General features: G+C 42.2%; 1 protein-coding gene across 1 annotated transcript in view; it reads left to right on the top strand.

Moving 5' to 3' along the window:
- The first annotated feature begins 393 nt into the window (after positions 1–393).
- ppp2r5d (protein phosphatase 2, regulatory subunit B', delta) overlaps positions 394–27,390 on the top strand; it is a 165,258-nt gene continuing 138,261 nt past the window's right edge. Inside the window, exons 1-3 of the mRNA XM_060848039.1 lie at positions 394–480; positions 689–754; positions 23,284–23,461. Of these exons, the coding sequence (XP_060704022.1) occupies positions 454–480; positions 689–754; positions 23,284–23,461 (271 nt within the window). The 5' untranslated portion in view covers positions 394–453. The remainder of the gene's footprint in view (positions 481–688; positions 755–23,283; positions 23,462–27,390) is intronic.

Raw genomic sequence — 27,390 nt, 5'->3', positions numbered from 1 at the left:
TTGTTAAGATATTACAGTAAAGGCTGTTGCAGTGAGCAGCACTGACGGTCCTTTCTCTCTGATTGTTCCTTCACCATTGGGGGAGGTGGCTTCTTGGCCAATGGAAAAGCCGGGAGTGCTGCCGGGCGAATCTGACCGGGTTTGGAAGCGGCACTTGCCCAATAGAGGGAGCGGGATAATTGGGAACGCCACCCAATCAGAACCCGAACGAGCCGGCCCCCAGCCAATAGAAAACATGGGCAAGCCCGTCCAGTAGACCGAAAGGAAACGGGTATCCTGAGCCATGGCGCTTGGAGGAAGGACATTCACAGCCAATGAGCGAACGGCTCGCGGCGGGCCAGGCCAATCGGTGCGCGTGTGGGTGTGCGCAGGCGCGGCCTGCAGTCCCGGCAGCTCGAGCGGCCGAGGGGAGAAAGCGGGCGGAGCGCGAGCGCGCGGAAAGACCAACGGAAAATGCCGAATAAAAGCAAGAAAGACAAGGTATTAAAAGATGCAGCTTGACCTCGGCATATCGGGGAAGGAAGCTTCTCACTGGCTGTTTATATTAACTGTTTGAGATACAGAGGAATCTCTTTGGCTGGGGTTTGGACTCTCAATCGGCGGCGTCTCTTGTTTTTTTTCTTTATTTATTCCTTACCTTTCGGTTGGTTTGTGTGACAGGAATTTTTTTTATCCTTTCCCCTTGCAGGAGCCCAACAAACCCAGCAAGAGCACCAAGAGCGGCGGCAAAGATGGTGCCGACAACACGGAAGAGGTAATGAAAATGAAGGCCGGCTGCTGCGGAGAGCTTTTGGGCCTCCCGGGTCCCCGCCGCCTCCCGCCCGGCCCGGCCCACGGCTCCTTGTCAAAGAGCTGCCGGTGGAGAACAAGATGGGGTTTGTTGGAGGAGGAGGATGACGAGGGGGGCGTGGGGATAGGAACCCTGAGGGTGAATGGTGCCGCCCCCTACCGGGGAAAGCAGCCTTTTCCCCCACTCTTCAAAACGTTCAGTCAGTGGGGGAGGGGAACGTGACAGCAGCATCAGGTTTTAATCCTTGCGAAGAGGTCAGCTCCTCCTTCAGCAGAAAAAAACATTAAAATTTTAATTCACCCCCAACACCCCAAGCATTGTCGGCAGTGTTTGCTGGCTTGCAGTATGAGGTGTTGGCAGAGCGTTAATGTTTGTAGTTTTAGCTTCTAGGAGCTAAAGAAATTGAGGTGCAAGGACTTGCAAAGGGCAATCTGCATTCATCCTTGTGCAGGTTTTTGTAAAATTGATAATTTGAAGGAAATTACTCTGTAACATAGGCAACCGTACTGTGGTAATTGCATTTGCTGTGGAATTGTCTTGTGCAGTTATTATTTGCCTGTTATACCCTTTGGTCTTTCTGTCTTTGAGTCAGTCTCATTCCTTACTGAAAATTACATCATCTCACTTTTGGGTAGTGAATTTTTGATCCTGCTATACAGTCTTATAAATTTGGAGTAAGCCATTCAACCCATGAGCTTGCTCTGTTGTTAAGTAACTTTAGGGTCATTGTAACCTCAAATCTGTATTCCCACCTCCCTGATTAAACTTAGTTTTTAGAAAGGGTTTCTTAATGCTGCACTTGGTTCTTTTGTTCGGCATGTTTAATCCATGCTTTCTCGTCTTAACTGTTCCACCAGTAAAACAGTTGACTCTTTGCAGTGCTCCTTATTTTTGAATGTTTCTGTTGGAACACCTCTCTGTCTTCTCTAAAGATTGCAGCCCTAAATTTTTCAGTCTGTCCATGTCACTGAAATCTGTTGTCCCCAGAATTATTCTGATCAGTCTTTTTACAATTGATGTTTAAAGCATGATGCCTGCATTGGACTCAGTACTTGAGTTCAGGCTGGGCCTCTTTTTTTTAAACAAAGCTTTTTTTTTATCAGAGAGGGTGTGTTGCTGGCAAGGAAAGCACAGCCAAAGTCCAGGTTAGTAGTTATTGCTAATTTCAAAAATCATGCAGTGCAGAAAAGGCACTTCAGCCCATTGTGTCTATACTGCACTTGAGGTGGTGATCAGCTGCCTTTCTAGTTGTTGTATTGCATATGATGGAGATGACCCTTGGTGCTTTGAGAGATGGTCTTCAGTTTTTGGCTCGGTGTCAGTGAAAGAGTGGCAAACGCAAACACGTTGCTGGAGAAACTCAGAAGGTCTGGCAGCATTTATTAAGAGAAAGCAGACTTAATGTTTCAGGTTCTGTGACCCTTCATTTTAACTACTTGTCTGTTATGACTTTATCAGAATTGTATGGGGAATGCATCTTGTCGGTGGTATGTCTGTTGTGCAGGAAGTTAATGTTGGAAGGTGCTGAGAGGAGTACCAATCAAGCAAGCTGCCTTGGACTTGGTAATATTGCACTTTGTATTGCTGGCTGTGCATTCACCCAGGCAAATGGAAAATCAGGATCCAGATCCTGACCTGTAGCTTGTCAATGTTGGACAAGATTTTGCAAGTGAGGAGTTGTTATGCATGCAGGATTTCTAGCCTTTGACCTCCCATGTCGTGTCAATATTTCTGATTGGTTGAGTTAGATTTATGGACCGTAATAATGGATATTAATAGTTGGAGATTTTGATAATGCAGTTGAATGATAAATTTTGCCTTGATGGCCATTGCCTGCTACTTCATGCAAACATTGCCCTCAACTTAACAACCGAAGCCTTGCTTATGTTGTCAAGGACTGGCTCAGCTACTGAGGAATTGCTTGCTCCTGTACGTTGAGATCTATAAAGCACAGGATTAGTAATATCTTGATCTGGCACGACTTGTGCAGAGAAACTTCTAGCCTGTGTTCCTAAACCACACTCACCCCAGGGATCAGCTGAATGGGACAGTTCTTGAAACACAAGATAGAGACTTGGGATTTGTGTGATTTTTAAGTGTAAATTAAACCTAGGCAATGCCCTGAGGGTATTATTGCTGAACTATTAATCTAGAAAATGTGAGGCCTGCAGATGCTGGAGATTAAGGGCTGTTGTCTGAAACATCAATTCTCCTGCTCCTTGGCTACTGCCTGACCTGCTGTGCTTTTCTAGCACCACACTCTACTATTAATGTAGAAACTAATGTTGTGGGGGCCTGGGTTCAAATTCTGCCCCCCATCTTGGTTGATGGTGGAATTTGAATTTCATAAAAATCTGGAATTAAGAGTGTAACGATGACCATGAATTCATTGATTGTCAGAAAACCCATCTGGTTCCCTCCTGTCCTTTTGGGAAGAAAATCTGTCATCCTTACCAGACCTGGCTTACATATGACTCCAGAACCATAGCAATGTAGTTGATCTTAACTGCCCTTTGGGGAACAAAGGTTGGACAATAAATGCTGACCTGGTCAGTGACGTCCTCATCCTGTGAATGAATGAGAAAAAACTTTTGATTTGACCAGAACCAAAAAAGAGTTAATCTGGCAATGTGTGTTCTGCTTATGAATCTAGTTTCTTCATTGTCTTGTTTAGCAAAAACCCTAGTAAGCTGGTATAGGGGCATATGTATTTTGTACCTGGTTTTTAATTGAGAGTCCAATGTAAAGAGAATTAAATGTCACTTAGCCTTGTTTGTTTTTGCCTGGGGAAAGTTTTTAACATAAGCCGTTTTAGATTAGATTTTTTTTTAGACTTAGTGTGGAAACAGGCCCTTCGGCCCAACAAGTCCACACCGACCCGCCGAAGCGCAACCCAACCATTTACCCCTTACCTAACACTACGGGCAATTTAGCTTGGCCAATTCACCTGACCCGCACATCTTTGGACTGTGGGAGGAAACCGGAGCACCTGGAGGAAACCCACGCAGACACGGGGAGAACGTGCAAACTCCACACAGTCAGTCGCCTGAGTCGGGAATTGAACCCGGGTCTCAGGCGCTGTGAGACAGCAGTGCTAACCACTGTGCCACCGTGCCGCCCATTACTGCCACTGCCAGTTGAAATAATTGCTGATGTGGCAAACTTTAAACTTGTTGCAATAAATTTACCAAAAGAAGATTGAATTATTTAAGTTTGATCAGATGGTCTAAGAGCAGAGGTAGGCTCATAGTCTACTTTACCATTTAATAAGAATCATGGCTGATCTGATCATCCTCAACTCTGCTTTCCTGCCTGTCACCATAACTCAACATGATTCCTTGAATGAGGAAAACAAAATTTGTCTGGCCTTGAATGGACCCAGCCTCGACAGTCCTCTGCAGCAAAGAACTCCACAGATTTGCTGCCTGTTGAGAAGAAATACTAAATCATCTGTCTTGAGAATGGTGTCACAATGATTTAGCACTAAGAAATGGCCAGAGTCATGTGTGCATTTAAGACAAGAGAGGTCTTGATGAGTAAGGTGATCAAAGGTTATAGGGAGAAGACAGGAGAATTGGGTTGAGAAGCATTTCAACCATGATTGGAGCAGACTCAGTAGGCTAAATGGCCTAACTTTTGCTCCTATACCTTGTGATCTTAAATTGTTGGGTGACCCCACTTCTTGAGACTATGCCCACTGGTTGTATGTTAGATTTTGCACCAAGCAAAAACATCAGCATCTAACTGTCAAGTCCGCAAAGAATCTTGTTTCAGTGAGGAGACCTTATTCTTCTAAACTCCAATGACTACAATTCAACCCCTCATAAATAAATACCTGCATCAACCTAGTAAACTATCTCTAGGCTGCCTCCTTTAGATAAGGGGGCCAAAACTGCTCATTAATATTCCAGATCTGATCTGGTTTTACCTTGTATAGTTTTAGCAAGACCTCCCCAGTTTTGTTAATTTCAAAAGGAAGTGAAGGTCAACATTGCATTTGCCTTTCCTATTATTTACTGAACTTGGATACTAGCTTTTTATGATTTATGCGTGAGGAGCTATATAGCCCTCTGTTCTGTAGTTTTCTGCAGTGTTTCTCCATTTGAATGATATTCACTCCTCTATTCTTAAGTCCAAGTGCATTATCTCACACTTCCCCACATTATATTCCAAATTTCAATTTTTTGCCCATTCAAGTAACCTGTCCATATCTCTTCTCTCTCCCCCCCTCTCCCCCGCCCCCAAGACACCTCACTACTTGCCTTCCCACCTATTGTCATCTGCCAACTTGATAAAATGTTCATACTTCATATTCTTGACCAGGCAACCCAGACCATATCTTTGCAATTTGTTTTGGTAAGTGTACAGTGAGAATTACCCAAAGTAAGCTAACTAAATTGGCTCCTAGGTTTTAAAACAGACAAATTTATTTACAATATTACACAATGAATCAAAGAACAGACCAAAGAATCCCTACAGAACTCAGTCTGTCCAAACCAGACTTAATTATGCTGTTTCGAATATATACAACAGTCCCAATATGCAAACCCACTTAAGCGTCTGTTTCATTTCTGTCTAAAACAGTGTTTTAAGGTTGAAATTAGAAGGGCAGAAAGAGCCTGTTGACACACTGCTGAACTCCCAATTAGTTCTGGACTGATCTGAACTGCTTAGCTAGAGAGCTGACCAGTCCCTATTTGTTATCCAGTTCACTTCTAAAACATGACCACTTTTGCCTGAAGTCTCATCTGTTTCCATAGAAACACGGTGGCACAGTGGTTAGCGCTGCTGCCTCACAGCGCCTGAGACCCGGGTTCAATTCCCGACTTAGGCGACTGACTGTGTGGAGTTTGCATGTTCTCCCCGTGTCTGCGTGGGTTTCCTCCGGGTGCTCCGGTTTCCTCTCTGTCCAAAGATGTGCAGGTCATTGGATTGGCCATGCTAAATTGCCCGTAGTGTTAGGTAAGGGGTAAATGTAGGGGTATGGGGGGGGGGGGGGTTGCGCTTTGGCGGGTCGGTGTGGACTTGTTGGGCCGAAGGACCTGTTTCCACACTAAGTAATCTAATCTAAACAAAAGGCCTCTCAAAGTCCTTTTCATCTCTGTACCAAACCAGCCTGATCGAAGACTGGCCCGTTTATGACACCTCTGAAAAAAAATTAAGGACATAGTATCCTTGAAAATAAGAGCTTTTAGGTAAAAGGGACCAGCTATGTGACATTATTGTAAGTAATTGCACGCCCAGTAGTGATTTCTGTGGTACTTGACTATTTACAGGTATCTTAAAAGTGCCGTTATCCAAACTGTTGTCTATTAGATAATCTTTATCCATGCTGATATACTACCATGCCATGGGCTCTTCTCTCATTATGTAGCCTTGCATGCATATGCTCACCTCTGGAACATGTGGATATCAAGGATACCTATGTCAGGCCCCGAGTTATTGACTATAGTTCTGTCTTCAACACAATAATTCCAAATGAACTGATATCTAAATTCCGAGATTTAGGTCTCAACCCCCATCTGCAACTGGATTCTCAGTTTCCTTACCTGTAGACCACAATCAGTCAGAATAAGCTCTATAATCTAAACACTCGTGTCCTGCAAGACTACGTACTCAGCCCCCTACTATACTCCTCAGACATTCATGACTGTGGCCCAATTGTGCTCCGACTATATTTACAAGTTTGCTGATGACACCATCATTTTTGGACGAATCTTGAACTACAATGAGACTGAGTACATTGTTGTCTATACATCATGACACTCCACTCAATCTGTCCATCAATGTCAGTAAAATAAAGGAGCTAGTTGCTGACTTCAGGAAGCACATTCCTGTCTGCATTGATGGTGCAGAGCATCAAGTTCCTAGGAGTGATGATCAGAACCATCTGTCCTGGTCCACTCATCTGATCCAGAAGGCAAAACCTCTCTCCTTCCTCAGGCTGAGGGCAAAGGGTCAGTTAGACTCAAAACATCAACTCTTTTCTCTCCTTACAGATGCTGCCAGACCTGCTGAGATTTTTCCAGCATTTCTCTTGTGGTTTCAGATTCCAACATCTGCAGTAATTTGCTTTTTTTTAAGGAATTTCAGCATGTCCACAAGGACAGTGATGAATGTTTTTAGAGATGCAACATAGAAAGCATTCGATATGGCTGCATCACAGATGATTTGTGCTTCCCAAGGCCACAAGAAACTACAAGAGCCATGAACACAGCCCAGCACATCATGCAAACCAGCCTCCATCCATGCACTTTATCTATGCTTCCTGCTGGCCCAGCAAAGCAACCGACATAACTGGAGACCTCCCCCACTCCGGGTTTCCTGTATTCCACCCTCTTTTTGTCAGGCAGAAAATATAAAAGTTTGTATACACATGAATAGATTCAAGAACAACTTCCCCAGTGTTAAACTTCTGAACAGACCTTTCAAATTTAAAGTTTGAACATTGATCTTGCTCTCTGTGCAAGTTCTCTGCAGCTACAACATTGAATTATTTGCTTTATCTGTTAGCCCTATGCCCTTTGATGCAAAAACAAAACTTTTCACTGAATTTCAGATTATCTGAACAAGATCACAAGGTCCCAATGCTTGGCTAATTGTTATCTGGCTGAAAACGTGTCGCTGGAAAAGCGCAGCAGGTCAGGCAGCATCCAAGGAACAGGAGAATCGATGTTTTGGGCATAAGCCCTTCATCAGGAATCCTGATGAAGGGCTTATGCCCGAAACGTCGAATTTCCTGTTCCTTGGATGCTGCCTGACCTGCTGCGCTTTTCCAGCAACACAGTTTCAGCTCTGATACTCTAGCATCTGCAGACCTCACTTTTTCCTAATTGTTATCTGGCATTCGTTTAACCAAATGAAATACTCACCGCCCATGATAATCAAGCTTCCTCTGTGTCTAGGTACATGTGACCAGAATAAATCAAATCAGTACCTTATTTCCTTAGCCTCAATCCTAAAGGGAATATATTCATTTATAGAAGCTCTTGCTATCTGTTAATTGCCAGTTTACCCTCTAAAGCTCTTGTGAGTAGCCCCACTGTGCTTCTAATACTCTTATTTGAGTTCGATGCAATTGGCAATAAATCCAGCATAGAACTAGTAGTCCTGTGTTGAAGCTTCACCAGGTTAGCGCATCATTTTTTGTGTACTCTTGTTGCTGCTATTGGCATGTTCTCCTGGGCTCTTAATTGAAGCAGGTGTGCAGAGTAAGGGAGTTAATTTGTAGTGCTGATGACTCTGTGTCTCATTTAGTAGAATGGTTACTACCACAGAACACAGTTGAAGGTACTCAGAGTGTGAGGGTGCACCTTTTTATCTGCACATCACACCTTGGCAATTCCGCCATGGATTTTTCTGTGAAAGATGACTGGGTTGGAATGAAACTCTTTGCCTCTTTGATTCAGTAACAGATTGATTGATTCGGGCAAAGTATGGCTAGTAGATATGGTCTCAGGGCTTGGTCTGTAATTTTTCTACTGATCTGCTCTCGGTGATGGATCTTTAAGTCCCTCACTCACAATACACTTTGTCCCTTTCCTTGACTGTGCTTCTTCCAAGTGATTTCAATATTGACGTGCACAAATCCATAAAGGTTGGTGCAAGGAGTGTTGAGCTTTACTGTCATAGGCCTGAAATTTAAAAGTGGGGAAATGATGCTTCAAATGTGCACAGCCTTGGTCACACTGCATCTAGAGTCCTGCATTTCATTTTTGACATTAAATCTCCATGATGATAATGGATTTGGAGCAAGTACAACACTGACTTAATGGTTTAAAGGCTTCAGATATGAAGCTGATTGCATACTCTTGGTTTGAGTTGGGTTCAGAAGCTTAAGAGTGATTTAGGCCTTTACATTTAAAGAGATTAAACATTAATAAACACAGAACAATTTTTTTTACTCTGGTGTGGGCATCCAGAACAAAGACTCTCAGATTTAAACTTAAAGCTAAGCCATTTTGGAGGGAAATATGGTTTAAACACAGCATTGTAACTCTTTCCTCAAAGGTTGTGAATAAAATAATAGTCTACAGCACAGTAAAAGGCCACTGAGTCTGTGCTGGTCAAAAACAGTCACCAAACTATTCTAATTCCGTTTTCTAGCACATGGCCCATACTCTTGCATGGCTTGGTGTTGCAAGTGCACATCAAAATACTTGTGTGTTATTTGGTTTTCTATTTCTATGACCCTCACAGGCACTGATTTCCAAATTCCCACCACCCTTTGGGTAAAACTATTTTTCCTTCCATTCCCTTGAGACCTCCTGCCCCCTTACTTGAAATCGATGTCCCCTGGCTACTGATTCCCTCTTGCAAGGACAAAAGCTTCTACCTGTCTATCCTATCTATATCCTTAAATTTTATACGTCCTGTCCCCACTCAAGTCTCTTAAGCTCCAAGGAAAACAAACCTATCTGTTCAATCTCTCTGGGTTTGGATTATGGGGTCATTATATTCTTAAAATTCCAAATCAGTAGATTTTTGGAGGGATTTGTTATCAAGGCACTTAGAAAAGAAGTCTCCCATTTAACTACAGATTAGCCATGATCTGAGTAAATAGTGGAATATATTGGAGGAGCTAAATTCCTCACGTAGTGCCTACATCAAGTAATTGCAAGTATGTATACAACTTGCACTCTTTTAAGATCTTTAGATAGAAGCAAAAACACATTTACTGGGAAAAGCTGCGGTCTGGCAGCACCTGTGGAGAGAAAGAAGAATTAATGTTTCTGGTCTGGTGACCCTTCTTCAGAACGAATAATGTTAGGTCTTTTTCCTGAGGTTTCTCTCACAAGATGCAATGCGTGTACACCAACTTCTGTAAATAGTTTGAAATTTATTAAAGTTTGTACAAGATAGGTGATCCCCTTTGACCCTCTTCACAGGCATGTGAAGTCAGGTCAAAGTGAGGCCCTCAACAAAGAAAACTCACATGCCCTTTATGCAGGTTACTTGGTCATGCTCACAGATACTCTGACCACTCCCCACAGTCACGTGCCACTCAAGACAACCCCTAGCCACCTGTTACCTCTGGTACAATGGTAGAATGAGATCATCCTCGGAGAGAATGTAAATGCCCTAATCCTGGGGAATCGTTATGCAGGCGAATTCCTGACTTGGTGATTCCCCAAGGCAATGTAGGTGTGATATACCTAACTTCAGGGGATGACTAGAATGCATTTCTGAATGGAAGGCACTAACTGGTAGTTTAGTTTGATAATAGGAGGAGGAGGAGTAGTAGCAAACTACTATGGGAGTCATCCGCATTCTCGCATGAATGTCGTCCCTGCCCAAAGACAGTGAAGTTTTTAACCCTTTAATATTACATTAATGTCCAGAGAGAGAGTACAATTTGATCTTTTTAACATGACAATCAGGGTCACTGGACCTGAAACACTAAATCTGCTTTCTCTCTACAGAAGCTGCCCAGATCTGAGTTTTTCCAGCAGTTTGTTTTTGTTTGATTTCCAGCATCTGCAGTTTCTTTTTTTTTCCCCCTCTGGATAGTTATTTGGGGTTAAATTGTAAGTTTCTGTGGTTAATGTGAAATATGCTGCAGCATTTTAGAAACAGTTTTAGGATGAATTGTTTTTTTTAACTACGATTACATAATTGGGGTTTGGTGGTTTACATCTGACTCTACTGTTTTGACATTGAAGTAGTAATTCAATTTGAACCAAAATGTGCTTCTGTTCTGTTTTAACTGATATGATAAAATGCATTGGTTAAAAGAAATTTTAATTTGTACTCTTAATTCACCTTGTTAACTCCAACTTACCCAATCTACTTCAATGGAAATAACTTTTTCAGGATGTGAGGGAGGTAAAGGAATCTCTGTATTGGGAGCACATTTAATTTTATTGTTTTGTTTTCTATCATGGTTTGTGCTATGACATAACATTCATCAATAAATGCAGATTACGCAAACAAGAATACCTACATTTTAAGCAAAATCCCACTGAGTAGTTCTACTTTATGGCAGCAAAATCTGCTTGTTATGCTTTTGTTTTCCAGTTCAAGGATTCAGGTTTGATCAGATCACAGTCAATGTATTTTCATGTCAATCCCATCATAGATTTTGATCTATTTTGCAAAAAAATTGAAGCCTTTTTTTCCTGTGTGTGTGCGCGTGAATGCTTGTGAGAATACCAGAATGGTGAGCTGAAAATTTCACATCTGTTTGGGTGTACCCAATTTGTTCTTGATGAGTGGACAGAGAAACCAGAATGAACCATAGACATAGGCCCATTGGCCTATTGATATCTTTGAAAATCTTTATGGTGCATTCATTATTACCTATCCTTTGCTTATGGCCTGTTTTCCTCTCTTTCAAATATTTGAAAATCACTCTGTGAAATTGGCCTACAGTAAGCAGTGCAGGAACTTGCTGTTGTTGGCCTGTGGTCAGCATTAGAGTGAGGCACTCTTGGGGAAATAGAGGGTGGAGAATATACTCAACATTGCCCTCTTCCTGATGATCGTCTTTGTGTGCTGCTGAATCAAGCTGTGCATAGACCCTCATACTTAAACAATGTGTGAACTACTGATGTCCAAGTTGTCCCTGGTGTTGCGAGGGATGAGTCTGGCCCACTTTACTGGAATTGCTCTAAGTCGCTGGACCATATTATTCCAATTGACCTTTGTGGAAACCTTTGCAAAGGAAAATGCATTTGATCACAAATCCATTAGGCAATGATCAGTGCATCATGTTCTCCAGACCCTGCAAGGAAAGGGGAGAATAAATCCCGTTGGGTTGCTCCCTACACAGTCTGTCATTTAACAGAATGCCTTATTGCCAGAATTTTTCAATAAACACCAAGATGTGACTTGGCTGGTAATGAGAAGGGCAGTACCCATCAAGTCTGTCACACCGGGTCTTCTTGCATCCTGCACACTGGTTGCAATGGTATAGAGACTGTCACACATCTCCTGGAATGTTCTTCTGCAAAGAATGTTGGGGAAGAAATGCAGTAGTTTTTGCTGAGGTTCGTTCTGAAAAACTGTGATGCAGCATTCTGCTCTATAGGCTGTTCTCTGGGATGCATGCAGTCAAAGGTCCTGGAGGAGTATCAGCTTGGTCAAAGATGTCCTTTAGTCTCCCTAAAATTTGTTGGTCTTCCAGTACAAAGAGTTAACTTCGATAATGTTATAACTGGCATGTTCCAAGGTCCAAGAGTGTGTTGAGAGGCACACTAAAGCTTGTGTAAATTGCTGCCGAAGTATAATGGGGAAAAGCCACATTCTGAGGTCTTTCTGCCAAAATGTGACAAGGGTCTGTTAAGTTTTGAGATCCCTTCATAGTCTTGATGGGAATGTAAATAGCTTCTTGTCGTTTAGAAAGTGCCTTTTTGTTTTAACTGGAGTGAAGCTCATGAAGTCAAAATCCTGCTATACATTCTGCAAAATTTGTACTGAACCTTTTTTTGTATTTAGTTGTAGATAACTAAAAAGTATAGTTTTGACATTAAATAAAAGTCTCAGCAAACTGGCCTGTGGCATGTCTTGGCATAGTTGAAAAATACAAGTGACATAATGGAAAGCCTATAAATCCATTGATTTGGGATTGGAAGGAGAGGATTTAAGGTTAGGAATGTCAAGCCAAACATTAGACCTGACAAATGCTTGTTAATCAAGAGTGAGTATGTCTTAATTGGTTGAAGCCTGTTGCATCCTCAAGTTTTAACATGTGTTTACCACTGACGTGTATACCAACACAACACACATAAATGAACAGTATACCTAAGTAATTCCATTAAAAGCTGATCAAGAATGGTAGTGCAGGTAGAATGTCAAAGCTGCAGTATGTTGAGAGGTCAAGGGTACTATTGTGATTCAGGGCAGATATATCTGCAGGAAGTGTTTGAAGTTTGGGCACTTTTGGCTTGGAGTTTGAGCTAGAGGCTTAAGTGCAGACTCTTTAAAGCATGGCGATAGTTACCCAGATTCTTTTATATCAGGAGGCAGTCATTCCTCTTGAGGGGTCAAGGACAGGAGAATGTGACTGCAAGTGGGCAGGTAAGAGAACCCAGAGAATAGGAGTGCAGGAGTGACAGCCTGTACAAATATCCAACAGCTTTGGGATATTTGAGATAGATGACCACGACACTCCCTTCTACACACAATCAGGTGATTGCTGATCTCTCCAGTCCAGTTGAGTGTTGTCTGCCTGGTGCAAGGATTCAGGGCATCTGCTGTGGGCTGGAGAATTTGTGGTGGAAGAGAGAGGATTTCATTGTTGGTGTCTGCAGACACCAATGACAGAGCTAGGAAAGAGGTTCAGCAAATCCAATATGATCTGGCCACCAAATTAAGCAGAACCTCAAAAGAAATATCTCTGGATTAATTCCTGAGCCAGGTGCAAATTGAAAAAGGAAAAGCAAGGTCAGAGATGAATGCTGAACTGAAAGACTGGTGTGGGTGAAGTGATTTGAAGTGCATAATTCCACCCCCCACTCCCCATCCTACTCCAAATGAATGTAGTCCTAAACTGATCTAGTCTCTCTTCATAGCTCAGTCCTGCCATTCCCAGGAATCCATTTGGAAAATTTGTTGCACACTCTCCATAGCTAGAACGTCATTCCTCAGATAAGGAGACCTAACCTGCACTCAGTGCTCAGCTATAATCTCAAAACCCTGTCCAATTAAAGCAAGACATCCCTGCTTCTCTACTCAAATTTTCACTGTGAAGGCCAGTATACTATTTGCTGTCTTAAACACCGCTTTGCATGCATTTGTCCAGTCACATCATACAGATGCATCTCTTCATTCTCCTCGCAGCTCATCCTCCCACCCAACTTAGTGTCATTTGCAAACTGGGAGATATTACACCTCTAAGTTATTAAAATAAAGTGTGAATAGCTGGGATCAAGCACTTTTTCCTGTATTACCCACTGGTCACTGGCTGATCGTCAGAAGCAACCGCTTATTCAAATCTGTTCATCTGCCAGCTAGTTCAGTCAATGTCAGCATACTACTCCTAATCTTGTGTTTTAATTTTGATATGCTAACCTTAGATGTGACCTTGATTGAAGACCGTCTGAAAGTCCATGTTTACCACTGGTCCCTTTGATCCATTCTAATAGTTACATTCGCTCAAAATTCCACAATCGATTTGTCCAGCGGGATTTCTTTTTCATTAATTCATGCTGATTCTGTGTCCAATGCTGTTTTCAAAGTGGTCAGGTGTTTAATCTTGTGTACTGTTTGTAATGTGAGGGGAATTGAATACAAGAATGGATAGCTTGTGTTTCAGTTATACAAAGCATTGTTGAGATTTCTATATGGGATACTGTGTATAGTACTGGTCACTACTTGCAGAAAGATGTTACTGTGCTGCAAGCAGTTCAGACAAGGTTTGTCAGGCTAATGACTGGAATGAGTGGATTGTCTAGCATGGAAAGACTAAACAGGCAAAGCCTGCATCCTGTGAAATTTTAGAAGCGTTAGAGGTGACTTAATAAAACATATAGGAATCTGAGGGAACTTGACTAGGTGGATACGGAAAGGATCTTTCCTATTGAGGGAGAATCTGGAACCAAGTTTTAAAATAATGGGTCGCCCATTTAAGATAGACGAGAAGACTTTTTTTTTTAAGAGGGTTGAGTGTCTTTGGAATTCCCTTCCTCCAAAATGTGCTGGATTCAGAATCATTTAATATTTTTTAAGGCAGAGGTAGGTTCTTGTCTCATTGTCTTGGTGAAGATTAATGGGGACACGAAGGCAAGGAGAGTTGAGGTTTGTTATGGACCTGGCCAGATCCCTTCAAAATATTTTAAGAAGGTAGCCTAGACCCAACTTATTCATTTTTTTAATATAAAATAAAGTAGGTGTGAAGTGGGGGTTCCAGATGTGATGCAACTGATCAAACCACTCCGCTTTAAGCAAAGCAGAATTTATTTTGTCCCTTTTCCATATCCATCGAAGCAAACACTCAGAGCCATATTGTGTCTCTATCATCATCATCTTTATTCCAAGCTCTGGAGAGAGAGCAATGGCCCTTGCACACAAAACATGAGTTCTTAGTCTTCTCTCGAACAGCAAATTCTTAGGGAATTATGTAATCACTGACGGGGAGCAGCATCCAAATAAAGCAACATCTAAATTGACTGAATGTCCGTTACAAGCAGCAAGCATGAACAGTTAAGATTAAGCCATCTGGTATTGCACAATAGATATTCTTCACCTTATTAATTGACACTAAATAACAGATGTTCTTCACCTCTGTAAACCACTACCCTTGCCTCCAGCACCTCATTGTTTACTGCAAGTTCTTAGCTGGTCAAAGTCATGTGAGCTGAGCCTTTAGCATGCGACCCTAAAATTAACTCTTTCCCTACTTGCTCATACCTTATGCACATTCTCAATTTAAACACTATAATTGAAACATGAACAAAATAAAGCAGAATTTAGAATAACTTTACTATTGGAAAACTTAACTGACTCTACAGTAACTGAATTAACTGTTTCAACACAGTAACATCCATAAATACACCTCTTGGCAAAAAAGGTAAATTCAAACATCCTTACAAGCAGGAGGGAACTGCATCCAGAGAGATTTCAGAGAAAATCAGTTAGGAATAATTACAGAAGCTTGCAACTGTTCTGGACTCCAGCATCTTGTGATTACTACAGCTAAAGAAAACTAGAAAACCAGGGAGAACTGGCCACTCCCCTTCATATTGATAAACTGTTAAAACAAAAATTGCTCCATATATTCTTTGCCACTTTTGTCTTTACAACCTCGTTTTTTTAAAAAAAATGGACAAAGTAACTTTTTCTTAAAAAAAAAGTAACAGCATTGTCACAGATTAAAATTGGAAGTCGTGATCTCATTGAATGGCTGAACAGGTTCAAAAGATCAAGTGGCCCGCTTTTGCTTATTGTTCATTTTTGTTTTTAATGTAGTGGCAGGAGGTTATATAATAGAGAGAATAGACACAGTTCTGTACTACTGAACACCTGAATACAAATCATTGTGTAGTCTGCTTGGTTCTAAGGTTCCGGATTCCTGCTCAAAGCTGAAAATTTATGGAGGATCCAATTGTCATGGTTCACATGGATACCAACAACATTGATGGAACCGAGCAAATGACACTTAAATGCATAATTACCTGAGCTGTGAGCAAATTGGAGTCGTGTAAATCAGATTAGATTTGAATTCCGGCTCAAAGTTTGGTACCGAAGTGAAGGGTTTCGATTCCTGGAGCACTGCCCCCAGCACTGAAAAAGTAGGAGTTGTTCTGTTAAGGTTCTGTTTAGCTTTATAATTTAGGCAGTAATGAGAACTTTGAACTAAATAAGAACAGAGAAATTAAGATGTGCAGCATTTGCGAAGAGTATATAAAAAGTTAATTGAGCCTGATTTGACTTATTTAGCACTAAGTTGTAGTGATGGGGAGGGGAAGTGTATAGAGAGACAGTGTTAAAATGAATGTAGTGAGTAGAAGGGCATGATCACCTTGCTAAGATTGTGCTGTAGCACCCCCCCAGTAGTCAGAGGGAAATTGAGGAGTAAATGCGTAGAGACATCTCTGATATATGTAAGAACAATAGGTTTGTGCTAGTAGGGAAGTTTAATTTCCCAACATTGACTGGGACTGCTGACATGTTAAAGGTTTGGATGATGAGGAATTTACTAAATGTGTTGAAAGAAAACTTTGTTCACCAATGTGTGAATGTTCCTTATTGAAAAGGAGAAAAACTTGACCGACTCTTGAGAAATAAGGTATGGTAATTGAAGTATTTGTATAAGAACACTTTTGGGACGAGTGAACATAACTATTTTAAAACTAATAGAATTATTAGTTTTAAAGGCTTATCCTTTTCCATAAAATTCCAAGTTCTTAATTGGAGTAAGGCAAATTTTAATAGCATGAGACAAAAACTTTCAAAAGTTGATTGGCGTAGTCTGTTCATAGGTAAAAGAATGACTAATAAAGGCTTTCAAAAGTATGGTAGTGAGTGCAGAAGGATTATGTTCCTGTTACAGTAAAACTTAAGGGTGGTGAGATGAGAAAGCAATAGATGAATAAATAGAGGTTCTAGCCAAAAATAAGAGAATTGTATAATAGACAACTAGGATCAAATGAATCTCTTGAAGAGGATAAAGAGTGCAGAAACATTGTTGAGTGGGAAATCTGGAAGGCAAAGTGGGGATATGAGAGAGCCTTGACATGTAAGGTTAAGGATAATCCAAAGAGATTCTATGACTGCACTAAGAGTAACTAGAGAGAGCGAGACTAGATTGTCTTTATATTGGACTTCAGGAGATGGGAGGTAATGAACAATGTGCCCTTATTCAAGAAGGGCCGCAAAGATAAACCTGGCAACAAGAGACCAGCAAGCCTAACATCTGTGGTAGATAAAGTGCTTGAAGGTTCTGAGAGATGAGATATACATGCATTTGGAAAGACCGGGTTTGATTAGGAGTAGTCCACATGGCTTTGTGTGTGTGTAAGATCATGCCTCCCAAATTTCTTCAGGCTATTTGAAGAAGTGACCAGCATCCTTGACGAGGATAGAACAATAGACGTCGCCTATATAGATTTCAGTGAGACCTTTTTATCAGGTTCCATGCGGTAGACTGCTCTGGAAAGTTAGATGACATAGAATCCAGGGGCAGCTGGCAAATTTATTGCACCATTGGCTTGGAAGCAGAGGGCAATAGTGGGAAGATGCTTTTGGACTGAAGGCCTGTGACTAGTGGAGTGTCTCAGGGTTTGGTGCTGGGCCCATTGTTGTTTGTTATCTATATCAATGATTTTGATGAGAATGTACAAGGCATGATTAGTAAGTTTGCAGATGACCTTAAAATAGGCGATGTCATGGGCAGTGAGGAAGATTATCATGAGTCTGTTTCCATGCTGTTTGACTCAGATCAGGAGCTGACTGGCCCATGTACAACTTAAATTCCATGTCAGAAACAAGTTATTCCTTTTCTAATGCAGCTTGATGGCATTGTCAATGAACCCTTCGATCGCTTTGATGGATTGTGGAATGATGGAGCGGTAATTAGCCAGCTCATCTCTAAGTAACTTGTAATGGAATGGTTTGGCTGGGAGCGTAACTGTTTCTGGAGCATATCTTGAGTATTATTATCAGAATGTTGTAAAAGCTGACTATCCTTTGCAACATTCTGTGGCTCCAGTCTTTTTTTTTGTTGTTTTTGAACATCTTGGAAGAGAGACACCCATCTAAATCAAATTTGCTCAACTACAATAATCTCTCAGCACCAAGTTACAGAGGAAGTGAATTATTCGATCTGGTAATATTCTATAATGGTAAAATATACTCAGCATTATTAATTCTTTTACTCTTGAGATTCTTATGCACTGGATGCAACTGCAAACGCCAACTTATGTGAACAGGCAACCAAGTTTATTAAATTAGTACAGTACAGACTTTGGAGAAACTTTTAACACACCTCGCTGGCCTTATGAGGTCATGGCAAAAGTTCTCTCTGAACAAAGGAAACAGTCTTTATACAAAAATCTTTACATCACAGTTAATAGTGCCCACAAGACAATCCGCCAGCCATCCCCTCATAGTCACATGCCACTCCAGCCTTGATTTGAATCTGCCTCCACCAGGCTCTCAGCCAGTTAATTCAGTTTCATAACCACTAGCTGCATTTTTGTCTTGTTCTTTTGCCACTCAGCTTCTATTAGTGCCCTCTGCTTTTTGAGCATTATATATGTGAAGGAGTAGTGATGTAAAACCATATTTAAGGGTAACCTTTCTTAAATGTTCTGCTTTTCCATAGATTCCTTATTTTGCACATGAATTTTTCTGCACCCCACGTGCTTTTTTTTCACTTTCTCCCAGAATGTTCTACATCAGTTTGATTCTAAATTGTATTTACCTGCTTATAATCAAGTATGCTGCCTAGAAATGTGCTGGAGGCAGGTTCAATTGAGGCATTCAAGAGGGCATTGGATGGTTATATAGAAATGATATGCAGGGATATCCGGTGAAAAGGCAGGGATTGGCACTAGATGATTAAGTGTAGGCACATTGGGCTGAATGTGCCATGACAGTCTGATATTATCCACCTAATTTCTTGTATGTCTCTTTTTTTCTGATTTGTTACTATGTCTTTTGTCATACCATGAACTCTGGATTTATATCCAACTCTGTCCACTGTTGTGGTTCTGTTCACCGAGCTGGGAACTTGTGTTGCAGACATTTCATCCCCTGTCTAGGTGACATCCTCAGTGCTTGGGAGTCTCCTGTGAAGCGCTTCTGTGATGTTTCCTCCAGCATTTATAGTGGTTTGTCTCTGCCGCTTCCGGTTGTCAGTTCCAGCTGTCCACTGCAGTGGTCAGTATATTGGTCGGTACAGATTGTTTCAATAAGCACATCGACCTGGACCCAATATACCGACCACTGCAACGGACAGCTGAAACTGACAACCGGAAGCGGCAGATTCAAACCACTATAAATGCCGGAGGAAACATCACAGAAGCGCTTCACAGGAGACTCCCAAGCACTGAGGATGTCCCTAGACAGAGGACGAAAAGTTCTGCAACACAAATTCCCAGCTCGGCGAACAGAACCACAATAACGAGCACCCGAGCTACAAATCTTCTCACAAACTTTGAACTCTGTCCACTCTAAAGGCGTCTCATTTAGCAGCTGCTGCTTTCCCCATACATTTTGATTTCAGTCATCCCAGATCTATTCTCGCCTTCATTGAAATTGATCCCTTTTTCATCCTCCACTTAGTCATTTTTGCATTTGATTGTTCCTTTATCCTTTTCTGTAGCCAACCTGAACCTTATATTATGTGTCATTGTCCTCTGAATGTACTCTGTGACACTTGATTCACTTGAACTGTCTAATTCCACAGTTGGACCAGCCATATGTCACTGAAGCTGAAAACCAAAACCCTACCTGATATACAATATTGGTCTAAAAGCCAGAACGCTGGATTGTAAAGACAACAGTCTTAGAGTAGGCAGGGGGATAGGTTCATCCAGTATTTGGTAAATACATATGTTGAACAAAAACCAAACTGGCTGTCATGATAAAGATCTACTTCCTATTTATGGTGGAATCATGAGAATATTTGATCTTGCCATTGCCAAAGTTGTCACTCTGAATTGCTAGTTGAGCGCACAATCTTTTCACTTGCTTGAAAAGGGTACTGATCGCTTAGCAAGCAGAGAGGCACCTAGAAAGGATGGGGTTCTAGCTGAACTGATTGAGGTCAGTGTCTTATATCCAGCCACAGTTCCGTGACCACCACCACATTTGCTGGAGGGTAGGATCTATTCCACACAGGCTTGATGCAAAAATGATGGCATTACACAAAAACACAAGGCAACCGAGGTCATTGCAGCAAGTTCAGAATTAACTCATTTGCGTGCATGGGGAGGCTTATATGGGGGTCAAGTTTAACAGACAGAGCTTACCCTATGTTTTATTTATAAAAGGAAACATAGAAAATTGGTTAGATTAGATTACTTGTTGTGCCGAAGGGCCTGTTTCCACACTAAGTCCTCACCAACCTGCCGAAGTGCCACCCACCCAGGCCTATTCCCCTACATTTACCCTTTCACCTAACACTATGGGCAATCTAGCATGGCCAATTTACCTAAAGAAATTTGGACATTTGCACATTTTTGGACTGTGGGAGGAAACCCACGCAGACACTGGAAGAATGTGCAAACTCCACACAGTTAGTCACCTGAGGTGGGAATTGAACCCAGGTCTCTGGCACTGTGAGGCAGCAGTGCTAACCACTGTGCCACCATGCCGCCCATCTTGACATCATATTCATGGCTATTATGAGAGTTGGACTGAACAAAATTTTGTAGAAAATTGGCTGTCCACTATTTGAGTATAAAACTAGGAGAAGGTGTAGACACAAAAACAGAAGTTGCTGGAAAAGCTCAGCAGATCTGGCAGCATCTGTGAAGAGAAATCAGTTAACTTATTGGATCTAGTGACCCTTCCTCACAACAGACCTAAAACGTGAACTTTGATTTCTTTTCACAGATGCTGCCAGACCTGAGATTTTCCAGCAATTTCCATTTTTGTTTCTGACTTAGAGCATTCGCAGTTTTGGGTTTTTTTTAAACCAGGAGTAGACCACTCAGCTCTTCAAGACTGTTCTGCCAGTTAGTAAGATCGTGGTTTTGCAAACTCCATGGCTGCTTCTAATCGTTCCATGACAATGAGGTCTCTACTGTATAGCTTGAGAGTACCCCCTTTCAACAGCTTCACAGTAAAAGGTTGAGTGAAGTATGGGCATATCTCGATGCCAAATTCTTTGAAGTTTTCTTCTTGCTCCTAATTTGTCTTCTCTTAAAATATGGAGCTAAAGAGTAAGTACTTCAGTCTGCCCAGACTGAAAGCAAAGTCAACAATACAGTATGTTTTTAAAATGTTTTTTCATGGGATGTGGGTGTTATGGTCAAAGCTCATTTATTAACCACCCCTCAATGCTCTTGAAGAAACTGCCGACTTGAATAGCTGCAGTCCTTTGGGTGCAGGAATACCCATTGGGCCATTAGGAAGGGAGTTTCAGAATTTTAACTTGGCGGCAGTAAAGGAATAGCAACATATTTGCAAAGCAATATAACGTGGCTTTCAGGGATACTTGCATGTGGTGATGTTCTTATGCACCTGCTGTCTTTGTACATCTATGTGACTGGAAGTTGTGGGTTAGGAAGTTGACATTGCAGGAGCTTTGAATTTCTGCAGTGCATCTTGTAAACACTGCTGCTACTGACAGTGTTGGACAGAGTGAATATTGGTGGATTTAGTGCTAATCAATAGGGCTGCTTTGTCCTGTATGGTATCAAGTTTCATGAATGTTATGATTTGGAGATGCCGGTGTTGGACTGGGGTGTACAAAGTTTAAAAATCACTCAACACCAGGTTATAGTCCAACAGGTTTAATTGGACTATACAGTTACAAATACCAGGTACAATTACGTGACATTGCCAAACAGACAAGGTGACAAAACTACACCACGTACGTGCATGCCAAGAACGAAAGGTAGCGTGCTTCCAATTAAACCTGTTGGACTATAACCTGGTGTTGTAATTTCTAACTTCGTGAATGTTGTTTGAGCTGCGCTTATCCAAGCAAGTGGAGAGCATTCTATCACGCTTTTGACTTGTCTTGTAGATGATGGACAAACACTGAGGAGTCATAAGGTAATTTACCACAGGATTCTTTGATCTTGATCAGAGAGCTCCCACACTGATGCAATACAAGTCACTTGCACAAAAAAAAATCCTTTACAAAGACTAACTTTTTCCCCTGAACCAGAAAATGAGAATATCAATTATGGGACTGGGTGTAATATCTCCCTTCATCACCTTTAAACCCACCCCACTGAAGTATTTAGCAGGTATTGCTACCTTGGGTTTACAGTAGCAATTTGACTATATGCAGAGTATGATGTGTAGAGAAAGCAACTACAATCTTTGGTTGGCATTCAGGGCAGTAAGCTGACTGTTAGCATCAAGTTGTTTTTAATGAGGCCTGTGTCCTTGGCATTTTCTTCTGTAGCAGTGAAGTATGGATAATGTTCGGCTATCAAAAATGAAGTTCATCAATTTTTAAATTATTTTGTTTAAGTCATCCTTAGCATCTTGATGAAGAGCAAAAATTACTAATTTGACCGTTCTCTCTTAAAGCAACTCTCCAAAATGTATAAGCACTCGTCATGGACAAGTGAATTCACTGGCTTGAGTTGGATTGTAGGTTAGAGGACGGGCATATGCTTCAGGATATTCTGTATAGGGAGCTTGCTGGAGCAAGAAGACCAGTGGAACACTTGAAGATTCCAAAGGTGTTTGAGTATGAAATGAGGACGGTAATCAAATTTCCACATGGGTGACACCAACAACAACTGAAAAAAAATGTTGGCCTTTTGTATTCTACCATAATAATTAGTGCTTCCAGCAACTTGTCAGCAGGTGCACTGACACCACAGCTGGGGTCAGAGAGAGCTTTCAGGTCTGATGGATTTGACGTGAACTGTGCTAGGGCCAGTGTCTTGGTGAATTGAAGAACCAGGACTGTCGAGAAGGCTTTTTTATTTGGAGGGGTGGGGGGTAAGAGTTTTGTGATTATGAGGGGTTCAGGAGGAGAAGGAAACAAGCTTGTAAAACAAAAAGATATGTTAGCATTGCAGGACAACTTATTTTGACATTAGATTCTAGGAGTTGGGAGAAGGATGAAAACTAGTACAGGAAGTATTCATACTTCCCTGCTTGCAGAATATTCTGGCTAGTATTTATGCTTTTTTTGTGGTTTTTGGTTTACTCTGTACTGATGTGAACTTCTGCACTTTGTCCAATGTAAATCATGTATAAGTAAAATTGCCTGATTGTAGTCTATGTAATCTATTTGATGAACACTGGTTTACCCAGTGACCTCCAGCGTGCTGTTGAAAAATGGCCATTCGGGTAGAAGTAAAGTTTCAGATCTTGTTGTGGAATCGGGAAATGAAAAAAATTTTGGTTTGTTGCAGGTCCAGCAGCAGCCAAGTGCAAATAAACGTCCCAGTAACAGTGCTCCACCTCAAACCCAGCTCAATAAAATCAAATACTCCGGAGGGCCGCAGATTGTGAAGAAAGAGAGACGTCAAAGTTCATCTCGCTTCAACCTAGCAAAAAACCGAGAACTTCAGAAACTTCCAGCCCTTAAAGGTAAGGTAAAATATTCCAAGAACCAAGTTTTCCTTCCCCTGGTTTTTAATTTCATAGTCATAAAGGTATACAGCATGGAAAGTGCGAGCAGCAGCGGAGGAAGTGATGTGGACCGGAGGGGCAGCCGGGAAGGAAAGCAGTGACCATATATATCAGCAAGGTGGCTAAACCCGAGACTCTTACTGCTGTAGTATGTCCGACCCACCGCCCTCCTCTAACCTAGTTAATAAGTAGGAAGAGAGAGACTGCCGGTAATATATCTGTGCAGTGGCTGAACCCGAGACACTACATGTGTTGTCTCTTCATCCCCCCCCCTCCCCCCCTCCCCAAAAAAAACCAAAAATAGGACTCTGGTTTGTTAAGGTAAGGATTTTCTATTTCTTTATCGGTGAATGGTTAAAAATGTACTTTTTATGGTTAATCTATTAATTGGTTTTTAGAAAAAGACTATAGCAGAGAGGTATCAAACTATTTTAACTCAAACCTATACAAAGTAATAAAGTAAATAACTAAGCAGAGATGGCTGGGCAGATGATGTGCTCCGGCTGTATGATGTGGGAGCTGACTGATCCCATTGTTAATGGCAGTGACCATATCTGCAGCAAGTGTTGGTTGCTGGAAGAACTCCAGCTCAGAGTTGATGATCTGGAATCTGAGCTTCAAACACTGTGGCACATCTGGGAGGGGAAGAGTTACCTGGACGCTTTGTTTCAGGAGGCAGTCACACCTGGGAGATTAAGTAATTCACATTCAGTTAGTGATCAGGGACATCAGAATGTGACTAAGTGAGGCAGGTAGGGGGAACCTGCGTGCAGGAGCCTCAGCCCTTGACCTTGTCCAACAGGTATGAGATTCTTGCTCCCTGTACGGATGAGGAAAAGGGCTCTGGACAGGATGAGCCAGCTGACCATGGAGCAGAAGGCCATTCAAGAGGGGGGGAGCAAAAAGACAAATAATTGTTATAAGGGATTCTATAATTAGGGGGACAGATAGTGTCCTATGCAAGCCGGATTGGGAGTCTCGCATGGTGTTGCCTGCCTGGTTCCAGGATGTGGGACATCTCTGACCGGCTTGAAAGGATATTGGAGTGGGAGGGGGAGGATACAGTTGTTGTGGTCCATGTTGGGACTAACAACATAGGTCCTCCACCCTAGCTTTGCCTGTTTGGGGATTATCAAGCACTAGGAAGGAAATTGAAGTCCAGGTCCTCAAGGGTCATCATCTCCAGATTACTGCCCAAGCTACGTGCCAATTGGCATAGGGATAAGAAAATTAGGGAAGTAAACACATAGCTAAGGGATTGGTGTGGGAGAGAAGGATTCCATTTCATGGGGCATTAGCATCAGTTTTGGAACTGGGGGGGGGGGAATCTGTCCCATTGGGACGGTCTCCACCTGAACTGATCTGGTACCAATGTTCTAGCGAAGAGGATAACTAGGGTGGTCAGGAGGACTTTAAACTTCTGAGTTGGGGGGGGAAGGGAATGTGGAAGCGACAGGGAGTTAAATGGAAAAATAAGCAGGAGGATAGCATGTATGCAGGAGGATTTAAACTTGAGGCAGATTAGGAATGCAGCAAAAAGGAAGGATAACTTAGGACATCTTATGACTTCCAATATCTCTAATGATAAGAATGTTAGCATTAAGGCACTTTACCTGAATGCTCGTAGCATTCGTAACAAAGTAGATGAACTAACAGATCATTGTGAATGATTATGATGTGGTAGGCATCACAGAGACATGGTTGGAGGGGGTTCAGGACTGGCAGTTAAACATCCAAGGATTTACAACTTAGCGAAAAGACAGGGGGGTGGGCAGAGAACACCGAATGGAGAATTCACCACGAAGATATACAGAAAAGCCACATACACAGACCAAGTCCTGAACTATGAAAGCAACCACCCCAACACACACAAACGAAGTTGCATCAGAACGTTATCCAAAAGGGCCACAACACGCTGCAGCACACCAAAACTACAAAAAGAGGAAGAAGAACACCTATACAAGGCATTCACCAAAAACGGATACCCACGCAATTTCATCAACAGATGCCTGAGGGAAAGACAACGAAATGTGGACATGCCACAACCCAAAGGACTGGCCACACTACCATACGTCAGGAACTTTTCTGAATTGACAGCCAGACTGCTGCGACCACTAGGACTCATAACAGCACACAAACCAACAGCCACTGTCCGACAACAACTCGCCAGAACAAAGGATCCGATACCCAGCATGAGCAAAACCAACGTAGTGTACAAAATCCCATGCAAGGACTGCACAAAACACTACATAGGACAAACAGAAAGACCGCTAACAACCCGCATCTATGAACACCAACTAGCCACGAAACGACACGGCCAGCTATCCCTAGTAGCCATATGCTCAGATGACAAACAACATGAATTCGATTGGGACAACACCACTATTATAGGGCAGGCCAAACAGAGAACAGCCAGGGAATTCCTAGATGCATGGCACTCATCCACAAATTCTATCAACAGACACATCGACCTAGACCCTATATACCGACCACTGCAGCAGACAGCAACTGACAACCGGAAGCAGCAGATTCAAACCATTATAAATGCCGGAGGAATCAGCACAGAAGCGCTTCACAGGAGGCTCCCAAGCACTGAGGATGTCACCTAGAAAGGGGACGAAACGTTTGCAACAAAAACTCCCAGCTCGGTGAACAGAACCACAACAACGAGCACCCAAGCTACAAATCTTCTCTCAAACTTTATAGACCAATTAGTCTAACCTCGGTTGTTGATAAAATTCTAGAATCCATCGTTAAGGATGAGGTTTCTAAATTCTTGAAAGAGCAGGGTCGGATTAGAACAAGTCAATATCGATTTAGTAAGGGGAAGTCGTGCCTGACAAACCTGTTAGAATTCTTTTGAAGAGGTGACAAGTAGGTTAGACCATGGAAACCCAGTGGATGTGGTCTATCTAGACTTCCAAAAGGCCTTTGACAAGGTGCCACACGCGAGGCTGCTGAGTAAGGTGAGGGCCCATGGTGTTCGAGGTGAGCTACTGGCATGGATTGAAGATTGGCTGTCTGACAGAAGGCAGAGAGTTGGGATAAAAGGTTCTTTTTCGGAATGGCAGCTGGTGTCAAGCGGTGTCCCACAGGGTTCAGTGTTGGGGCCGTAGCTGTTCACGTCATATATTAATGATCTGGATGAAGGGACTGGGGGCATTCTAGTGAAGTTTGCCGATGATACAAAGTTACGTGGACAGGCAGGTAGCACTGAGGAAGTGGGGAGGCTGCAGAAGGATCTAGACAGTTTGGGAGAGTGGTCCAGGAAATGGCTGATGGAATTCAATGTGAGCAAATGCGAGGTCTTGCACTTTGGCAAAAAGAATAAAAGCATAGACTACTTTCTAAACGGTGAGAAAATTCGTAAAACCAAAGTACAAAGGGATCTGGGAGTGCTAGTCAAGGATTCTCTAAAGGTAAACATGCAGGTTGAGTCTGTGATTTAAGAAAGCGAATGCAATGTTGTCATTTATCTCAAGAGGGTTGGAATATAAAAGCAGCGATGTGCTACTGAGACTTTATAAAGCTCTGGTTAGGCCCCATTTGGCGTACTGTGTCCGGTTTTGGTCCCCACACCTCAGGAGGGACATACTGGCACTGGAACGTGTCCAGCGGAGACTCCATGGATGATCCCTGGAATGGTAGGTCTAACATACAAGGAACGGCTGAGGATCCTGGGATTGTACTCATTGGAGTTGAGAAGATTAAGGGGAGATCTAATAGAAACTTAGAAGATAATACATGGCTTGGAAAGGGTGGACGCTAGGAAATTTTTTCCATTAGGCGGGGAGACTAGGACCTGTGGGCACAGCCTTAAAATTAGAGGGGGTCAATTCAGAACAGAAATGCGGAGATGTTTCTTCAGCCAGAGAGGGGTGGGCCTG

This window comes from Hemiscyllium ocellatum, chromosome 3 (genome assembly GCF_020745735.1).
Source record: "Hemiscyllium ocellatum isolate sHemOce1 chromosome 3, sHemOce1.pat.X.cur, whole genome shotgun sequence".
Lineage (NCBI taxonomy): Eukaryota > Metazoa > Chordata > Chondrichthyes > Orectolobiformes > Hemiscylliidae > Hemiscyllium > Hemiscyllium ocellatum.
Note: the sequence above shows the minus strand (reverse complement) of the source record. Positions and strands in the feature narration are given on the sequence as shown.